Below are 19496 nucleotides of genomic sequence, written 5' to 3'. Positions count from 1 at the left end.
ATTCGTACTCGGAAGACAAAGATATAATAGGATTGTACCAAGGACGCCAACACTCAGTAGCAAAGCCTATGTTTATTCAAATACAGTGCTGTTTGTACGGCATCAACAAAAGGCGCCTAGTCAAGTTGAAGGTTCAGTTGGTGGGTGGTTGATAGGCAATATTGTAGCCGGCCAATCAGCGAGAATGGTGACAACCTGGCATGCCATGTCATGTCATGCATGATGAACAGCCAGACAGTTCCGATACGTATACGATAAAAGAGAGGAGATGATTTGACTTGAGCAGAGTAGTCTGACATAATAAGATCCAGGGCAGGATAGAAATATCTTGGTATAAAAACGTTTCAGTAGAGAAAGCAAGTTGTCACTCTAGTATAAGGCCGTACTACATTGGCAGCTAGCAAGCGGTCTGGAGGAGGAGAGGAACTTGAAGAAGTTAAGCCAGCCACAGGAAAAGTCAAAATGCGAAGGGGATACGTTAAGCTGGATGAATACTTGGCAGTGGTTTTTGCCCAGATGCTCTCTGCCACATGATGCGACATGTGTGTGAGAGGAGGAGAAGGGGAGACGGCGGGGAACAGAAGAGACGAGAAATACTGAGCAGAGTTCCTAATAGACCGTCAGTTGCTCGGGGTGTTTCTCGAGTTGCTTGCTTGTCAATAAATGCCTATGGTGTACAGACTTGGTGTCTCGAGTACCCAAGTCGATTTATCACTTTTCCTCTCTGCTGCTGTTTTGTACTGTAATTAATCACGTACCCCTGCACTCCAGTGCTCGCCATCATTACATTCCAACCACCGTATCCGAGAGTCTTTTTCTCTCTCTTCCTCTTTTTCCTCAACTTTTGTTCTTCTTCTTCTTTCCTATCTATCTATCTATCTATCTATATGCAACCTGTTTCTTTTATCGCATTCTCTCTGAGAATCAGCTTCTACCTCGGGGTCCTTGTCCCTTAACCAAGCTTTGTTGGACAAACGAGAAAGGCAATAAAGTGAGAAAGGAAAGGCGATATTACATCGAATCAGATTACTCATACGTATTTGATCTGGCTTGATCGCGATATCGTGCCTCGATATCTTTCTACTAAGAATAAGGCAGAGACTTGTCAAAGATTCTCTCACTTTCTTTCCTTATCTATCTTGCCTTTCCTCACTTTTAGTTGCCTTGTTCAACTAGAACAGACTCATCCTCATACATGGTCACTCATCTTCCTTTCCTCCCATTGCACGGAACTCGCACAACCAAACGAAACCCACTTTCGGCAGATCAGCTTCTTCACTATCGCTCTCACTCAAGCTGAAACGATTCTCTCTTCACTACCACCCCCTCGACAACTCAACCATAAAATTCCCCATTCTCAGTCAAGCTTTTGACTCTAGGCTTCTCGTACAGAATTCTGCGCATTTTCTCATCGAGTCTACCAAGGCACTAGGCTAGGTATCCTTTTTTCTTTTTTTCACAAGGTACCTGCAGTTACCTTACCTTTGGTAGTATCCAGAAGCCAAGCCAAGCCAACCAGACCGTCTGCGTGGTTCGGTTCTCGATCTGGGGTTAATAATAGATGCCACCCTCGTCTTTCTGACCCGCTTTCTTCCTTTCCCTTCCCTTTTACCTTTACATTTGCATTTACAACACATTTCCATAGGAGATCAAACCAGCCTCTGACCTTTCACCACTGTCAAACGTTGGCAAACCCTAATATTCCCTTCTCCTCACTTCACTTCGTTTCTCTTCCCTTTCCCTCTACAAAGTCTCATATTCTCTACCATGCACACGAAAAAAGGCAACGGGAGAACTGTTGCTCTCTCCAAGCGAAAGGCTCAACCAAATGCTCTCGACAAGTTGGGTGATAACCCAACAGAAGACGAGATCAAGACTGCAGAGGCCAACGTTGCACTCGCTGAACTTGAGGAGAGGGTTGCCGATGTTAGAGAATCGTGGGAGACAGACTCTTTGTTTGAAGATGCTTTCGATGAGTTGAACGCAGATAATACGGTGGCCATTAATGGTGAGTTTGTCTAGCCATGCCCTATCCTATCCTGAGATCGCCCGAATCTATGCACTCTACTCCAAGATTGCTAACCATATTCTCCGAAAAAAAAAAAGACCCCAAAGTGTGCACACCTGAAGAAGCTAGCAGACTTCGTCGGGAGCTCCGAGAATATGGTCCAACAGTCTTTTGTCAACGCACCGTTGATGCTGGTCACTATACCGCCAGAAAGCTCCTCAGCGCCTTTGGCATCCGTCCTCCGCCCTTCCTGGAGGGTCAGCCTGATGATGCGTATTTCAGTTTATTGTCGCTCGCTATTACGCGTGAACTGTCAAAACGCGCCAAGCTTTTGCGTCACAACACGGTTGATGATGCCGTTGACCTGATCACTAAGAGCAATAACATCATTCTCATCACTGGTGCTGGTATCTCTACATCGCTGGGCATTCCCGATTTCCGTTCCAAGGGAACTGGTCTGTACTCCAAGTTGGAGCACCTTGGTCTTAGTGACCCCCAAGAGGTTTTCGACATTGGTGTCTTCCGACAAGATCCCACCATTTTCTACTCGGTGGCCAAAGACATTTTGCCGAGCACGGACCGATATACACCCACTCACAAGTTCATTGCCATGCTCCATGAGAAGGGCAAGCTCTTGACCAACTACTCTCAGAACATCGACAACCTCGAAGTCAAGGCCGGTGTTCCCAAGGACAAGCTCATCCAATGCCACGGCTCCTTCGGAACCGCCACATGTGTTCAGTGCGGTTACAAATGCCCGGGAGAGGCCATCTTCCCCGAGATCAAGGCTGACAAGATCCCTCGATGCCCACGCTGCATCCAGACTCTGCGCACTACTGGCGGTGCGCCTAAGCGTAAGCGGTCTGCAGGCACAGAGAAGAAGCGAAGACGGTGGAGCGCCGATAGTTCCGACGAGTCCGAGTATGACATCCCCAGTGCTGGTGTCATGAAGCCCGATATCACCTTCTTCGGCGAGGCTCTTCCCGATGAGTTCTCTCGACGACTCACCGAGCACGATCGCGACAAGGTAGATCTCGTCATCGTTATCGGCACTTCTCTCAAGGTTACGCCTGTATCTGAGATCGTGTCCTGGCTCCCCGCCCATATTCCTCAGATCTACGTATCTCGCCAGGCCGTTAATCACATCAATTTTGACATCGATCTCCTAGGCGATTGCGATGTTGTTGTATCTGAACTATGTCGCCGTCTGCGCTGGCCAATGGTGCATGACATGGTTCCCAAGAATCAAAAGGTCGAAGTCCGTACTGAGCCTGGCTATAAGAGTCGCCACGTTTTCGAGGAGCAGAAGACCAAGAAGTGAGAGCCACTTATCGAAATGTTTCTCTCATAATTTCGAAGGAGGATGTGAAGACACTGCATTTGTGCGTTTTTATAAGATTTTACATTCTGTGCTGCAAGCGGATGGCATGGCGTCTCGAGGATCGGATACAATGCCAACAAAAAATGGATGGACATGGACGGAGTAAGGGTGTTTACGGGACTGACCGTCTGTTGTCTTCATTTTTTTTTTTTTTTTTTAAATTTTCTTTTTTATATGTCAGAGTTTGACTGTTTTTCAACCAATTTCCTTCTTCACTTAGACATGCGTTTCTCATCCCTGCGCCTGTCTCGATCCCTTTTCTGACGACATTTACGTATAAAAGACAAACTCGCGGGCTTCGATATCTTGGAGCAGGACTAATTTACTGACACCCCAAACGAGATTTTGGGGTGAGGAAAAGCGTTTGGTGGGGATGGTAGATCGAGTGAGAGACAGTGGCGGAGAAGATACAGGGCAAAGTCGCTATGTGTTAGAACGCACGTATATACATCGTAATACAGAAATTGAAGATTCACGAACAAACTGCTATTCGGATGGTCTACCTGTACCTTAAATCCAAAAGGTCCATTTGGCAACATCGATTCCCTTGGTGCTACAACTATGTGATTAGGAGCGACATTTCGCACCAGGCAACTGAATACCTATGTTCCGAAGCTCAACGTCTTCGCTTACTAGGAACATCGCAAATGAGTCCAGACGGGCTCTCAGCATTTCTTCACGACACAGAAGTTTAGTCAAACAGATGTGTTTTTAATCACTTCTAAGAATCATCATAACAACTCGCCTATAGTAATAGTATGTGCTGTTTCTATCCCAATAGTAGTCTTGCCATGTCACTGAGTGACCTTGTGGCTGTGGCTATCCCCATGCCACACTAGTCAATCATCCGTGATTGTACTACAAAGCCAAATCTATATCCAGCCGTTTACTAAATGCTGTGTTACAAATGCTGTCATAAATTTCAAGCCTAAATCAGACTCTCATATTTATCCAATCCCGACTTTTGCCCCGTGTTGTTCTGCGTTGTGTTCTGCGTTGCGTTACTCATCGAACTCATGCCACTCCAGTTTGTTGGCGGTGGGGGCATTGTGAACGAAGACGGCGTAGTAGATGTGTTGCCTGGTGGTGGTGGAAGTGTAAACGACGGTTGCCGTGATGTTGAGTTGAGAGACATGTTTGCCATCGAGGAGCCCATGTTGCCGGTAGACGCACTAGTACCGAACCCAGAGGAGCTTCCCCATGGGCTTGGTGTAGCCTTGGCAGCAGCAGACCAGTTGATAGATGACCCGGATGTCGAAGCAGTCAAAGGTTGCTGTGGAGCCAGCGGTTGTTGTTGAAGTTGAGTTGGAGGCTGGAAGGGTTGGCTCGGTGTGGGCTGTAGTGGTTGACTGAACTGAGTAGATGACGGTGTGAGAGCCTCGAAACGGCCGAGATCCGGTGTTACGGTTCTGAAGGACGGAGCCTTTTGAGCTGGAGGCTTTAATGCAGGGTTATTCGTAGGTGGAGGAGGTGTCGACCATGAGAATGTAGGCGCGGGCGTACTCGATTTCGACTTGGCTGGGTCATCCCAACTGGGGGTTGCTGTGCTCGACCTAGGACTACCCATGCGTCCCTTGACGAGATTCTCGAAATCGTCTTCTGTAGCTCCATTGTTCTGGTCAAAGGTTGTACCGGTAACACCACCAAATGCCATAAAATCTTCGCTAGGAGCAGCAGCGCTGTTGGAAGGGCCGCCAAGTTCTTGAAGTTTTCTTGTCTGCTCATCCTCAACTCTTCGAGACAAACTCTTGATAAGCTCCATGAAACCCTGGAACTGCTTCAAGTTGAGCAGTGGACCTAAACTCATGCTCCAGAGAATGGGCAGGATTTCCATCGCTACAAATTCAGCATCAGCTACTGAGCCCACGACCCGTAGTACATTCAGGGCTGCCATCATAACGGCAGGTTCCTTCGTCTTGATCACTCTGATGAGTGGGACAATCTTTTCCTGCATAGTATATTTGTCCAAGGCACTTGAAGACGACGTCTTCTTGTTTTCCAAGCCATTGAGCCCGTCGTCTTCGCCGTTGTCGTTTGTTCCGCCACAAAGTATTACAAAGGCTCGCAGTCCGCGGACTTTAATAGCAAGACTGTTCGTCTTACTGAAAACAGCGGCAATGACCGGGAACAGTTCATTTTTTATCGTGCTAAAATCGAGCACCGGTAGTACGACAGGCAGACTGCGAAGAGCAGCATCAACAATCGAGTGTGTTGGGCACTCAATTGCTGCCATTATGACCGGGAGCATGTCTGAGGAAATTAGCACCATGTCGATCAGCTCTTCTGATTAAACTTACCGTCTTTGAATTCCTTCCCAGAGCAGTTGCTGGAAATGGATGAGATATGCTCAAGAACAACCATAAGACCAGCGTCCCTGGCTGGATCTTTCTCTTGTGTCTGCTTGGCGTTGACCACAAAGATTTCTCTCAATGCTGGACGGACCTTCTCACTGAACGCCCTCTTGGCAGATGGTAGAAGATCGAGGATCTTGAAGACGTTTTGCAAAATGAGTGAAAGAAGATCTCGATCTTTGAGCTCCTCTATCAATGCCGGTAGAATCTTCTTCTCCATCACAGACTTGGGGAACGAGGGCAACACCTTGTTAAGCCCCCGCATAAAAGAAGCCTTTTCATTTGCAGTCTTGGCGGGGAATGAATCAAGGAATCGAATCGTCGACACAAGAATGTTATCGAAATACTCGCTCTGCTGAAACTCGCGCGCCGTCATTCGCTGAGCAGGCCGTCTTGTGATGAGTCGACACCACCACGTTTACTCTTTCTCCTTCTCTCTCTGTCCGTCAATACGCCCCACTGCTGATCTTAACAGCAGTGTCGGCCCGGCTAAGCCATCACCAACCTCACACCTTTTCACTCTCACGTTACCCTCGCGTGTCCTGTTCAACCCCGCTTCAAAAAAAAAAAAAAAGAGCGGCGACTGACATGAGTCCAAGGGAGAACATGTCTGCAGAAGAGTTGAGGTTGTTATCGACGACAAAGTCGGGTGAAGAATAATCGAGGTTGAGTTGCACTGCCTTTGGTAGTCGGGGGTCCATATTGAGGACTTCATACAAGTTAATTCCTTGGATAGATGTTGGTTTGTCAGACCCCTCAGGGGGGCTAGCAAATGCTAGTCCACTAATCTTCCAATCGGACTGTGATATGTTAGTCGAGTTCTCATGATTGGCTTTGGAGGGCATGCCTTTGCGTTGATGAGAACTGCGTCTGGAGTAAGGTTGCCATGGACGATACCAGCATTCTCATGTAAGAACTCGAGAGCTTTGCTGACTTGGAGCAGTCCCTTTTGAATCTCCAACTCATCTATCTCGAGCTCTCTTCGTCTCTTTGTCCCATCTGCATCCTCTGTCACGTATCGACTCGATCTTCCACCGGGGCCTCCAGCTCGTTCCTGTTCGTCTTTCTCCTGCAGTAGACTGGACAGCGAAGCTGTAACAGACTCTGTCACGAACTGTAAACCTCCGCCTCTTGTCTCCTCCACCGGCTCCACTAACTCGAGAATGTTGGGATGCCTGAGCTTCGCAAGACTCGACGCTTCCTTCTTTAATCGCTCGACAACTTCCTCAACCGTCTTCTTGAACGAGGCCGCACCAGAGCGGCCCAACGAGCTGCCATGGCTGTCTAATGATTTCCGGTCAAAGACAAAGACACTGTATGGCTTGCCGGTAGACTTCTTCTTCGCATCGAATATCTTCCAAGGACCAGCCGTCGAAGTCGGTGCTGAAGAGATGGAGTAGTTGCCTGTGATGTTGGTGGCAGAGATGGACTTAAAGGCCGAGGAGAACATGGTGACAGCTCTCCATGGATCGCAAACGTTAGGTCGAACTTAAAAGGGGTCGCAGGTGCTGCGCTTAGCCGCCGCTGTTGTTGGAGGCTCACAATGCGAGATTCTTTGGTGACGATGAATAATACAAGGGTTGACGATCGCTTCGCTTAGGCCGCAATAGGATTGGGAATGGAAATGACGTTGGTCGCGATGCGCATTCTCCATGTGTAGGGGTAGCCTCGCGTTGACAAATAACCTACGTATCCTTACCACCAGGGAGCCAAGCCTAGCTTCCCCACGATAAGCTGATAACGCCTGGGCAGCTCCAGCTGCTGAATGTCAGATCAGCCCCCCCCTCCCCTCCCCCATTGAACCCCTGTATCACTAACCTGATAGGGCGTTGAGAGCTGCGTTCACGGAACTTTCAGTGACTTTTCCAGGCGACTCATCTACGGCCCAATGCGGTTGTGAACGCCTGGAGGCGGCTGTCCCTGTAAAGTACCCCGGGCTCACTTTGCAGCGAGCCTATTGAGTCGGTCAATTTGCAATCGATTTCTATCATCAACCTCCGATACAACTCCGACCATAGACAATTGCCCCTAGTACTTAAGTTAATATCCCACCTAGTCTCGACACCGAAGATTATTGCTCCCCATCTTTAAAACTTTACCTTTTGTTCTTCAGTTTGCGTTGAATATATAATTTCGCCAATTCAACTTTTTATCGCCAATTGACTTCACAAACGCATCAATGATGAGACCGTTGCTTGTCCGCTCCGCTTTACGGAGCGCTCGCATGTCGAGCCTGAGACCGCTATGCCATGCGCAACGGTTCAGCATCAAGGCTGAGGCTGCCTCTACCATCAAGCCTCTGGGCTTGGATGCTTCAAAACTCAGCATCGAGAAGACGGGGAAGCCCAAGGGCCTCAGCAAGCCCGAGGATCTCGTCTTTGGAAGGGAATTCACAGGTAAACGAACCCCCCACCAAATGCGCCCTGCACAAAAGCTAAAACTTTGCCAGACCACATGCTTGCGATCGAATGGAATCAAGACGAAGGATGGTTGGAGCCCAAGATCACACCCTACCAGAACCTCTCACTCGACCCCGCGACATGTGTCTTTCACTATGCCTTCGAGTGTTTTGAGGGTATGAAGGCGTACAAGGACAAGGACGGCAAAGTGCGACTCTTCCGACCTGACAAGAACATGGCGCGACTCAACAAGTCTGCCGCCCGTATTGCGCTCCCGACCTTTGAGCCCCAGGCCCTCACCGAGCTCATCTCCAAGCTCGCTCAGCTCGACTCCCGCTTTATCCCTGATAAGCGGGGATACTCCCTCTACCTCCGTCCCACCATGATCGGAACTCAAAAGACACTCGGTGTCGGACCTCCCGGATCTGCTCTTCTCTACGTCATTGCCTCGCCCGTCGGTCCTTATTATCCTACTGGCTTCAAGGCTGTCTCGCTCGAGGCCACTGACTACGCTGTTCGTGCCTGGCCCGGTGGTGTTGGTGACAAGAAGCTGGGCGCCAACTATGCGCCCTGTATCGTTCCCCAGCTCCAGGCCGCCAGCCGTGGCTTCCAGCAGAACCTCTGGCTGTTTGGTGAGGAGGAGTACGTTACTGAGGTCGGCACAATGAACATGTTTGTTGCTCTCAAGAACAAGGAGACTGGCCAGAAGGAGCTTGTGACAGCTCCCCTTGACGGAACTATCCTCGAGGGAGTCACTCGTGACTCTGTGCTCGCTCTCGCTCGGGAGCGTCTTGAACCTGAGGGCTGGAAGATCAGTGAGCGCAAGTACACGATGAAGGAGCTTGCTGAGGCCGCTGATGAGGGTCGTCTTCTCGAGGCCTTTGGTGCTGGAACTGCAGCTATTGTCAGCCCTGTCCGTTCCATCTCATGGAAGGGTAAGCTCGTTGACTGCGGTCTTTCTGAGCTCGAAGAGTCTGGCGAGATCGCTCTCAAGATGAAGGAATGGATCGAGGCCATTCAGTATGGTGATGAGGAGCATGAATGGAGCTACACTATTTAGAGTGGTTGTGTATATGGCGTTATATAGCGGCTGGGAATAGATAGATCGGAATCAAAATAATTACGCTCACGCTCAGGTTTACGAGAACATCATCTGCTTTGCCACAATTGCTTGTTAAGGCTCACAATCAGCGATACTAGCAAAGGTCAGAGGTTATGTCACAGTCCCGATTAGACGGACAGTAATACCTCAAGACCAAAACCTCTAGCAATACCATTCTTCAAATACAAAATAACATGTACAATTGACCGGATTTCCCCCTGTCAGTATGTCGTAACCTCCGCTTAGTTCTTCTTGTCCTGCTTGGATGGGTCGGGCAGGATTCCCTCCTCCTCTAACCTCCTTCGTGCTTCCTCAAGGGCCCAGGTAGAGACACTGTATAGCCGTTAGTAGACGTCCCGCATCAGTTCTCGGCCAGAATTTCGCTATTGGCAAGACTGAATCCGTCCAATGCGATGTGTATCCTCCGAGTGCAAATCACTCACGTAGTATCGGGCTTGAAGGCGAGCGCAACGGCGGTGGCGGCAAGGCTGCCGAGAAGAATATAGGTAGGCCACTCCCAGCCCTCGGGCTCGGGCTTCTCACCAGGCTTGACACCCCAGAGCCAGCCGGTAGGAGGATCGAATTGGTGCTCGCCGCCGCCTCCTTGTCGTCGGGCGGACACGGAGAAACCTCTGGAGGAGAGGGGTTGTCGAATGCAGCGTGCGGCGCGCAGGGGCGCGACAGCAGCGCGGATAAATGTCATGTTTTACCGTATCGTCGAGATCTCGAGGGGGATTCGATTCGGCGATGAGATGGCGTGGGGGAGGTCAATGGCTGAGTGACGTTGTTGGGCGTGGTGCTGGTTGTTTGATCTGAACGAATGCGTACCTAGGGAATTGCTGAACTTCGATTTGATAGGTTCACGTGACCCGGTAGTCATAGCACCCCTGTTGGGCTAGTCACTCTGTATATCCTTACCCAATCCCATTCAAGCGGATAGAAGGAGGAATGAGATATTGAGCATAATCAATTATTATTGTTTATAAGTCGAGTTTGGCTGTATCACTGGTGCATAGTTGGTTTGAGATTATCTTTGTCTGAGGGTTTGAGTTCCGCAGGTGCTGCAGTACCAGAACATTGGCCCTACCTAAAACCTCAACTCAATTGAACTACATGATGCAATCATTCATGACAATCTCAACTCGATGAAGCGGTGGCTAATAATACATCTTTCACAATCTCTGCTTATACTTCAAAAATGCTCCTTTCACTAAAACCCCTGCTTCTCAAGTCGATCCCAGTCTTGGCAATAGTGATGCACGGCCTTGTCGATGCCCAAAAAACATGATCTATTCGAGACCCAATAGTTGGATCCTGCATCATTCTTTGGGATTCTGCGGTTCCCCTTTTGGACTCATCTCATCTAGAGTCGGTCTTTTTTTTTGCATTTCTCTTGCAAGCGTATTCATTCTAAAGCAATACTTTCTACTTTCCTATAAGTGAGTTTGCGAAGAGCAGTAATTGATGACGAAATAGTCCTTTGAAGAATACCGCAACGAACATACAGTACAACCACGAAATTTGCTTATGGTCTCAGCTCATTAGCTTCGATTACCTTTAATTCTCCAGTACATAATTCAATTCGAGTCTCCTATGTTCGAGGGCGACACAATAGGTGGTATCGTCAACACAGTTTGGTTCTCTTACATACCATCATTACTGTATCAGTCCACTAATAACCTTCACCAAAATGGAGCGTGGCCGTCAACGGAGTCGAATCACGGGACCTCCTCAAAATGCAACTCAAACAGCTGCCGAGTCATCTGCGGATGATAGTCCAAGTCTAAGCCCTACCGGGTTAGACGTGAGATTCACCTTAGACCATCAACCTAGAGGGCGCTCTACTTCGCCTGCTCAAGCCTATCTCGCGAGGCCAAGCGTGGACTCCCGAAGGAGCTCATCGGTCATGAGCATAATGCAGATTGATCAGATTATCTCCGATGATCGAATGAACATGGAGACGTATGGGGTCTCCGAGATACGCGATGGCTTCTTTGACGCTCTCTTCTTAAAGCCGGACCCGGTGAATCCAGATGAGGTTGCTGAACGGTCCAAAGCTGCTCTGCCTAAGGAATTCGAGAAGGGTCATCCGTTATCAGCAAAACACTTTCTCCCAAGGCAGCTCCATGAGCTCAAATCAGTGACACGCAAAGTTGCTACCACTAGAGCTGGCATCAAGCTTCTAAAGTCGTTTCTTGCCTTTTTCATCGCTTATATCTTGTGTCTGATACAACCGGTCCACGACTGGCTAGGTTATAATGACTACATCATGGTGGTGTCTACCATAATAAACCATCCAGGTCGCAATTTTGGTTCTCAAGTTGATGGCACAGTAGGCACTATCATTGGTACTGCTGCCGGCCTTGCCTGGGGCTATGTTGGCATTTTGATTTCAACATCAACGAGTGATGCTTTAAAGGCGTCTGGTTGGATTATTGTTGTCGTTTCCGCTGTGTTCTTTGCGGGTATTGCATTCATACGTTCATTCTTTATCCGCCTATACCAGACTGTTCTATGTGCAGGCATAGCCCTTGCGTTTACAACACTGGCCCAGACTAATGGTAATGCTTTCACCTGGCACAAGTCACTGCAATACGGAATTCCTTGGCTGTTAGGTCAAGCAATTGCACTGGCGGTAAACTGTCTTGTCTTCCCTGATGCCGGCAACCGCCTGCTGGCGGCCGCCTTTCATAAATCATTCAATACTATGCAGGTGGGCTATGTTCACATGTTTCTCTTTTATCGTCATACTAACTGTCCAGGAATCTCTTGTTATCCCTAGGCCTAGAGATACAGGACTCAGGAGGCGTCTTGCCAAAACATTCATGGACATGTCACTTGCTTATCGAGATATGAGAATCGATATCACCATCACTCGCTTCCGTCCAAATGACGTGCGAGAGCTCCGTAATTCAGTGCAAGGCGTGGTTAGGGCCCTTCTCTCTATGAACACGGATACGGAACTTTTCGAGGACTGGTCCGACACTCTTGAGATCACTGTTGCAGATGACGCGGGAAGTGAATCCGAGGTCGAAGATTCTGGCCGTAAGGTGGCTCGGGCTCTGTCGGGTCCTACTAGGGAGGTCATCGATTGTATGTCAGAAGGTTTGAAGACATGTCATGCTGCACTCATGGACCTGACAGGCTGGCGAAAGCACTTTGGCCCCTCTGCTGACGTTTCGTCTGACCTCGTTCCTGTCCAATTGCGCATGCAAAACAGCCTTGCAGTCTTCGATACTGCGGAAGATCATCTCCTGAGATCGAACGACAGGCCCGAAACGTATGCCGATCATGGACAGGCTGTTGAATTCCTCGTATTCGCGAGACATGTCCGCGAAACGGCAGGGACTGTTGTCAACCTCATGGCCATAGTTCAGGATATGCATACCAGCTCTAAAAGGATACGCGTCAACCTTCCTGCGTACCCTTTCGGGAAAGCTCTATACAGAACAAACGCACAGGTTAGACACGATCGTGGGGGCGTTACGGCTGGTATGTATCGAGCGACATTTGCGGAGATCGCAAAACTCATAGAAACGACAAGATCAACTGAGAAGCATCATCCTCGTGAGAACTACGAGGCGGTCACTGAACCAGAAGACTGCACAGTGGTCGAGTCGATCATCCATGGCAGCCCTGCGTCGCATAAAGATAGGCTGGGTTATAAGTTATGGAAGCTCATGCGCCGTGGCCAGGGGTTTGAAACCAAGTATGCAATAAAGGTTGTCATTCTCCTTTCTGCTCTATCTCTTCCTTGTTGTTTTGAAAGCACCTATAGCTGGAGGACGCCTTATGATGCATGGTGGGCTGTCGCTATGGGATGGATCATGATCCACCCTCGCATAGGGGGCAACATTCAGGACTTTTTTACTCGTGCTTTTGCCGCCATTCTTGGTGCTGCGTGGAGTGGTGCGGCACATGCAACGGGCGGCGGGAATCCATATGTCCTGGCAGTCTTTGCTGCTATATACATGATTCCCATGATATACCGCTTTACTCAGAGCACTCACCCGGTACGTTTAATCTCGAGCTCCAAGGCATTGCTAACTTTTGTGAAGCGATCTGGTCTTGTCGGCTGTCTGTCTTTCGCCGTAATATCTCTCACGTTGCGAGACGACAGTTCTGGAACTTCCGTTACACTACAGGGTGTTTATAAGGGCTTGGTGTTTCTTATCGGTACCATAGCACCCATCATTGTGAATTGGATACTTTGGCCCTTCATCGCTCGACACGAACTACGGATCGCACTATCATCAATGATTTTATACATGAGTATAATGTACAGAAGTAAGTCTGTGTATCTTTTCTCTGAGACTCTGCTGATCGTCAGATGTTGTTGCAAACTATGTTTACTTCGACGAGGGTAAAGATCCGACCCCTGAGACTATCAGACGTTCTGAGATGCTCGAAAGTCGGATGCGTGAAGGTTTTGTCAGAATCCGACAACTCCTTGTCATGTCACGTCATGAAATTCGTCTTCGAGGCCCTTTTGACCCAATCCCTTACTCGTGTCTCGCTGCCTCATGTGAGCGATTCTTCGAGTATCTCATTTCTGTTCGACAGTCCGCCCTCTTTTACAACCCAAATTACATCCGAGACAATCCCGTGGCTGCTGAAAAGCTGCATAGCTACCGGCGTGATGCAGTGGCCGCTATCCTCGGGAACTTGTACATCCTCGCCGTAGCATTGCGATCTGAGCGCAAAGTTCCTGTAAGTATGAAGCTCGCGTATGATGACAACTCGGGCTAACAAGCCGCGAAGCGCTATCTACCAAGTGCTGCTGCAGCAAGAAAGAAGCTCCTTCATAGAACCGCCGAAGTGGCCAGAGAAATGGAAGAAGACACCGAAGGCTATGAGCTTGAGCGACAGAAAACGTGGAGTGATATATATAGCTACTCATACAATGCGAGTCTTACTGGCTGTGTGGCCCAGCTGGAAGAGTTGGAGCGGTTCACAAAGCTCATAGTAGGAGAAAAGAAGTGAGTCATTATCCACATTCACAGGGTCACTGTTAACAAGAGCAGGTTCGAGCGCCCCGCAAAACGCATAGAAGACGATGATGAAGATACTGATGTATCGCCTGAGCGGCTTTGATTGATCCTATATTGATCTTATCCTATCCATGCAATGCAATGCTAAACCAGTTCCGCTAATCAAACATATGCGCCGTTGGTCATTTCGTTCAAGATGTCCCTCGTGATAAGTTTTCCTTTTAATAACGCCTTGTCGCTAATCCTGGCCATTTTCGGTGAACGCCTGCGGTTCTCCTTTCCAGAACATTTCTTCCGTGGTGATTTAATCCTTTGTGTAGGGCCTGTAGCTGTGATCTGTGTACCAAAGTCTTCAAAATAATGGTTCTCAAGCGCATTGGCGGGCATTTCGTAGATCCAATTCCGGTCCTCCATCAAAGATATGAATCGGCTTAGCATACTGTCGCTGCCGCTGCCCTTGAGTGTCGATTTGCTCCCAACAACGAGGAGCTTTGTTTTGGCTCGTGTGAAAGCAACATTGATTCGTCTCCAATCCTTCAACAGGTCTCCAATGTTACACGCTTCATTGCTTCGCACGAGACTGAGGACAATCACCTCCTTATCTCGTCCCTGGAAACGATCGGTTGTGTGCATCTCTACTCCAGAGAACATCTTGAGCTTGTCTTTGAGCATAAATAGCTGTGCTCGGTAGTGTGTCATCACACCAATTTCAGAGTCTGGAACTCCAACTGTCAAAAGGCTGTCAACGAGCTGGGAAACGATGCGGACTTCAGCCGAGTTGACGATTCGTTTGCCTTGGGCTTCTTCACGAACAGGAGGTTGGATTGTGTCAGTGTTAACGAAACGCACGCGTGCCTCGCTATCGAGAAGGTCATATAGCCAGCATCGATTCGGACCAGGGGCAGCGCAGAACGACCGGGGAGTTGCTGCATTGATGGTTGATGCGTCATAATGTCGCTGCATGAGAGCCTCCATTCGTGGAACTTCAAGTTTCCGCCTTCGAAGCTGCTCTGTACCGCACCGAAGCCTTCCATCATAGATGAGAGTGTTGCTCAGAGTCATGATATCCTCACACATGCGGTATTGATGTTCCAAGTTGACGACCGATTGGGGGTGAGTGTCGGACAAGAGTTTGAACAGGCTGACATCGAGACCGCCTTCGCGTGCTTCTTCGTTCTTGACCACGGGCGGAAGCTGGTTGTGGTCGCCAACAAGGACAAAAGTGCGAGCCATTCTGATCGGGCCAGCGCAGATGGGCAGGGTAATTTGTGATGCCTCGTCCACGATGCAGTAATCAAAGGAGCGTTCGTGGAAGACGGGATGGTTGATACCGAGACATGTCGTTGCGACGATTGGTGTCCCGTGCCATGCATTTTTGATCTCATCGAACGACTTCATTGGGTGGCCTGCAAGAATAGCGAAATCCTGGACGTCGGGGTGTACTTTAGCAGGGGCGCCCAGACGAAGGATAGGTATCCTGTCAGCCTTGAGTTTCAGCAGAATGTTGTCCACAGCAGTATGTGTATGCGAGGTCAGAAGCACACTCTTCCCCTGGGATGTCAAAGCGCGGATGATATGAGCAATGGTTGTTGTTTTTCCAGTACCGGGCATTCCAAGAACAAGTGCGTAGTCTTGAGCACTCATGACTTTTTCAATGGCTCGATGTTGATCAACATTGAGGCTATCTCGATCCGATACGATGTACTGAGTTGGTGCAGCCTTAAATCTGGGTGCTTCTAAATCGACAATCAGTCGTCGAATTTGCCGCGCTCCCACGATATCGTCTGCCATCATCTGCACGAGGTTGTTGCGAACAGTCGCCATTCCATTGCTGAATTCATCTTGGTCGAGCCGATAGCGAATAGGGGCCTCTTTAATTTTGCCCGTTGCCTCATCCTGGGTCGCGCCCTCATGGGCAACGTCCATAATGCTAGCAAAAATCTGGTTGTCCCTCTCATCAAAGCCAGGTTGTCGAATGCGTGCATTATGGAGTCGCCTATCGACTGCAACACTTATTCGTTGCCTCTTGACCGCTGTAACGTAGCCTATGGCCAAGGCGAAATGGCCCTCCTCGTCAGAGACCACAATTGGCTCTCCGACTGACAACTCAGACTCCAGGAATGAGAATCCTGAAACTTGATCTCGCTTGACAAAGGTGTAGTGGTATCGATTGATCCTAGGGTTGTCCGTGTCGACTGAAGCTGAACCTTCTTCGATGATGACATCTGCAAAGCATCGAGATTTCTTTTCTCGCTCAGCACTAGTCATTGTCCATAACTCTCTCTTGGTTTTTTGGCTCTCCTTCTCTTCTTTGGTCAGTAAATTCTCCCACTTGATGAAGAATTGTTGGTGATGAGGGGTTAAATGCTTGACGAGCTCATCAAATTTCTCGTTCATACCACTCGAGTCCCCATCTCCGTCGTCCGCGAGTCGATGATAGATAAAACATGATGTCTTGGCGTAGCATTTCCCACACATGTGCTTGCTCTTGAGCATTGGTGGCAACTGGACGCTTCTTTCTCGAACGTAGCATGCTAGTTGGTTTCTTTGCATGATCATATGTCGAAGCTCGTGTCGGATTGCGGGAATACGCATCGTCTTGGATGTTTCCATATAGTAGAGGATTCCATATGCAATCTCAATGTCGTAGCGGTCCGATAAGAGCAAAGTATAGAGTGCTGTTTGAGCCATATGGTTACTGTTTGCATGTTTACCCGTCTTGACCTCAAACGGCACAGTTAAAGTCCGAATATCATTTCCATCTTGCATTGCAACTTCAACGGTTGCGTCGATGTTGCCCTTGAGTCCGTACATTGGGGACCACACGTGTTCCTCAACATCCAAGAGCTTGGTAACGGCCATGTTGGCCTTCTTCCCGTTTCGGTCTTCAACTACCGCATCCTCCTTTGGGCGGGAAGATACGAAAGCGCCAGCCCAGTAACTCAATTCGGTCATTTTCGATTGTAGATGCTCTCGAGCTGACGGTATGCCAACTTTGATAGTATAAAGGTCTTCAACATGCTTTTCTGTTATTCGGTCGATGACGGCGCATAAAAAAGGGAGATCCCACTTATTAGCAAGAAGGGCCTCTTGGAAAATTTCGTGTAGCATTGTTCCATAGATAAGGGGTGGTGTTGGTGGACTGGTGGCCTTGACACGATCTTGCAGCACAGCACGGCGCATGCAACCGAACGAGTCAGCCACTACAGTTGCGGATATGAGTTGATCAGGGTGTAGAATAAGAAGATTTTGGCCATCGTCGATGATACATTGACCTCTTGAAGAGAAACCGCCTATAATGTGAACGTAGGCTTCTGCATGGGCTGGTGTGTCAAACCATGAGGCCCTCAGATGAACCGTCTTGATATCTTTTGAGTTGTCGGCTTGAATGAGAAGAATCTGAGGTTGCGAATCAGCAATATTCGAGCATGATTGTCGACTAATTTACCTTTTCTGGTCGTGCATGTCCATATTGATCCGTATACTCGCCCTCCAAGACATTCGTCACCAGGTATCGTTGGATTGTTCTTGGTTTCCGGCTCTACCTGTTACTTAGCATACGGCGGATCCTCCTAGGTTGTTCGACGTACGTCTCCGGAGCAGTTCTGGGCTGCTTGTGTTGCTGCCAATTCCACGGCTTCAAAATCAAAGTCTCCACCAAATGCGTCCCCAAATTCATCATCCAAGTCGTCGAGTTTTGTTGTTGCTGGAGCCTGTGATACCTGTTGAGAGTCCGCAGTAATGAGATCTTCTGCCTCGTCGAAGAAGTCATCGTCCAAGTCGTCAAATTCATCCAGCTTGCCGTCAAACTTCTCCGGTGTCTCGTCATCGATCTCGCACAGTGGGTTATTTTCAGCTACTGCTACCTCTGGTTGCGGATTCGTTTCCAATTGAGTAGTGTTGATGCTGGCTTCAAGTTGCATTATTGTGTCGTCGTCAAATTCGTCAAAGTCATCATCACCATAATCCGAGGAAGCAAGTTCTGGAGGTAGCAATTGAACTGGAGGTCGAGCTGGAACCTGAACATGCTGTTGTGCAGGGTGTTGTGCAGGCGTTTGGGACCTGGCTTGGGTTTTTGAGAGGCGTGGAGAGCCACTGCTAGTGGTATATATCCGCCTCTTCTTAGGAGAAGGAGATTCTGGAGCATCTTGAGGCTCCTCGCGGGGCTCCTCACTTGGCCCGTTGATGCTACTGGTCACCGTATCGAGCAGTGCATTTACCATTGAAGACTTGGACGCCTCCATCTCTTCCATCTCGGTACTCAGGCGACTACCTGACGTCGATCTTTCAACCCTTCTCCTTTTGGGCCAATTCAAGCCGCAACTTATTGCTCGTCTGAGATTGGATTCGCCAACCGTTGGTTTCGATGGCCGTGGCGAAGACGATACCATCAGCTGTGCAAGTGCAGGGTTTGCAAGTCCTAGAGGACTACCTGCATTGTCGGTTCCGTTTAGCGAGTATCGGTCCCATAATTCCAGTGTTGGATCCGCGTGTGGTGACTTGAGGGCTTGCGCCAGCTTCTTGACGTTCACCGAGGGTGTGTTGGACTTGTCCGCTACCGGAGATGAAACAGGCGATGAGCTCCTAGCACGCTTTCTTCCTTTGCGGTTCAGCATGGGAGACAATGCTGGCATGTACAACGTATCCTGTCTGTTGTCCCAGAGGAGCCGGTCATTTGGCGATGTAGTTGTGTCATCTTCGGTACCACCTGCAGGTTCGAGCAGCTCTTGCCAGGTCAATCGAGTAGCGGGCGTAGTCGTTGTATCGTCCTTGGTTCGGTTCTTTGATACATTCTGTTCATTTTCTGTGCTCTCTGTGACTGATTCGCCATTCGCGGGGTGATACTGAAACTTATTGAGCTTGTTCTTGGTCACCTCGGACACAGGCTGGAGTGCTCGAGGCCTTGGTGTTTGCTGAACGGGGTTGCTCCTCGATCGCTGCCATGGCGAGCGCTGTAACCGTTAGTGATGCTCAACTTTGTGTCTTGTACATATAGTCTTTTTCATTACCTTAGTTCGACCAACTTGATCCGAGTAGGATTTTTCTAGAGGCATTATACCTACCGGGGCTTGAACATTCCGATTTCCAAACCCGTGAAGTATGGTGATAGTGGGACATTTGAATTGAAGTGGAGGAAGTAGTTAGACGCGTTTAATGGGCAAACGCGTCGCGATGTTCGCGACCCCTTGCAGCTGTTGTTGCCAGGTCACGTGGAGAAGCTTTTAGCGTGGTTGGAGCTGCAGCACATCCATGTCATCTCCAAA

The 19496-nt window shown here is 49.0% G+C and overlaps 6 protein-coding genes across 8 annotated transcripts; 3 read left to right on the top strand and 3 right to left on the bottom strand.

The window, feature by feature from the left end:
• Positions 1 to 816: 816 nt before the first annotated feature.
• Positions 817 to 3895, top strand: FOXG_06210 (NAD-dependent histone deacetylase SIR2). Of its 2 annotated transcripts, XM_018384765.1 has the most exons (2): positions 817 to 2008; positions 2107 to 3895. In XM_018384765.1, exons 1-2 carry the CDS (start codon positions 1768 to 1770, stop codon positions 3327 to 3329), a joined length of 1464 nt encoding a protein of 487 aa, XP_018241919.1. In that variant the 5' UTR covers positions 817 to 1767; the 3' UTR covers positions 3330 to 3895. The 2 variants fall into 2 exon arrangements, with proteins under 2 accessions (XP_018241919.1, XP_018241920.1); XM_018384766.1 differs by having other exon boundaries at positions 817 to 3895.
• Positions 3896 to 4317: 422 nt separating this feature from the next.
• On the bottom strand, positions 4318 to 7190 carry FOXG_06209 (uncharacterized protein; the record flags this gene model as incomplete). The annotated part of the gene is made up of 4 exons (XM_018384764.1): positions 4318 to 5615; positions 5687 to 6132; positions 6329 to 6449; positions 6638 to 7190. 4 exons carry the CDS (start codon positions 7188 to 7190, stop codon positions 4318 to 4320), a joined length of 2418 nt encoding a protein of 805 aa, XP_018241918.1.
• Positions 7191 to 7716: 526 nt separating this feature from the next.
• On the top strand, positions 7717 to 10049 carry FOXG_06208 (branched-chain amino acid aminotransferase). Its single transcript, XM_018384763.1, has 2 exons — positions 7717 to 8136; positions 8190 to 10049. The coding sequence occupies exons 1-2, from the start codon at positions 7920 to 7922 to the stop codon at positions 9197 to 9199; spliced, it is 1227 nt and encodes a 408-aa protein (XP_018241917.1). The 5' UTR covers positions 7717 to 7919; the 3' UTR covers positions 9200 to 10049.
• Positions 8729 to 10072, bottom strand: FOXG_06207 (uncharacterized protein). 2 transcript variants are annotated; one of them, XM_018384762.1, is made up of 3 exons: positions 9685 to 10072; positions 9388 to 9574; positions 8729 to 9335 (listed from the first exon to the last, which is right to left on the bottom strand). In XM_018384762.1, exons 1-2 carry the CDS (start codon positions 9942 to 9944, stop codon positions 9484 to 9486), a joined length of 351 nt encoding a protein of 116 aa, XP_018241916.1. In that variant the 5' UTR covers positions 9945 to 10072; the 3' UTR covers positions 8729 to 9335; positions 9388 to 9483. The 2 variants fall into 2 exon arrangements, with proteins under 2 accessions (XP_018241916.1, XP_018241915.1); XM_018384761.1 differs by having other exon boundaries at positions 8729 to 9574.
• A 101-nt stretch (positions 10073 to 10173) lies between these two features.
• FOXG_06206 (uncharacterized protein) lies at positions 10174 to 19208 on the top strand. Its single transcript, XM_018384760.1, has 6 exons — positions 10174 to 11954; positions 12004 to 13254; positions 13300 to 13528; positions 13572 to 13951; positions 14003 to 14220; positions 14266 to 19208. Exons 1-6 carry the CDS (start codon positions 10932 to 10934, stop codon positions 14333 to 14335), a joined length of 3171 nt encoding a protein of 1056 aa, XP_018241914.1. The 5' UTR covers positions 10174 to 10931; the 3' UTR covers positions 14336 to 19208.
• On the bottom strand, positions 14176 to 19418 carry FOXG_06205 (DNA replication ATP-dependent helicase Dna2). The gene is made up of 4 exons (XM_018384759.1): positions 19242 to 19418; positions 17823 to 19184; positions 17681 to 17773; positions 14176 to 17631 (listed from the first exon to the last, which is right to left on the bottom strand). Exons 1-4 carry the CDS (start codon positions 19284 to 19286, stop codon positions 14395 to 14397), a joined length of 4737 nt encoding a protein of 1578 aa, XP_018241913.1. The 5' UTR covers positions 19287 to 19418; the 3' UTR covers positions 14176 to 14394.
• Positions 19419 to 19496: the final 78 nt, after the last annotated feature.

Source organism: Fusarium oxysporum, chromosome 2, assembly GCF_000149955.1.
Source record: "Fusarium oxysporum f. sp. lycopersici 4287 chromosome 2, whole genome shotgun sequence".
NCBI classification, from domain to species: Eukaryota; Fungi; Ascomycota; class Sordariomycetes; order Hypocreales; family Nectriaceae; genus Fusarium; species Fusarium oxysporum.
The sequence above is the reverse complement of the archived record's forward strand: the minus strand, read 5'-3'. Positions and strand labels throughout refer to the sequence as shown.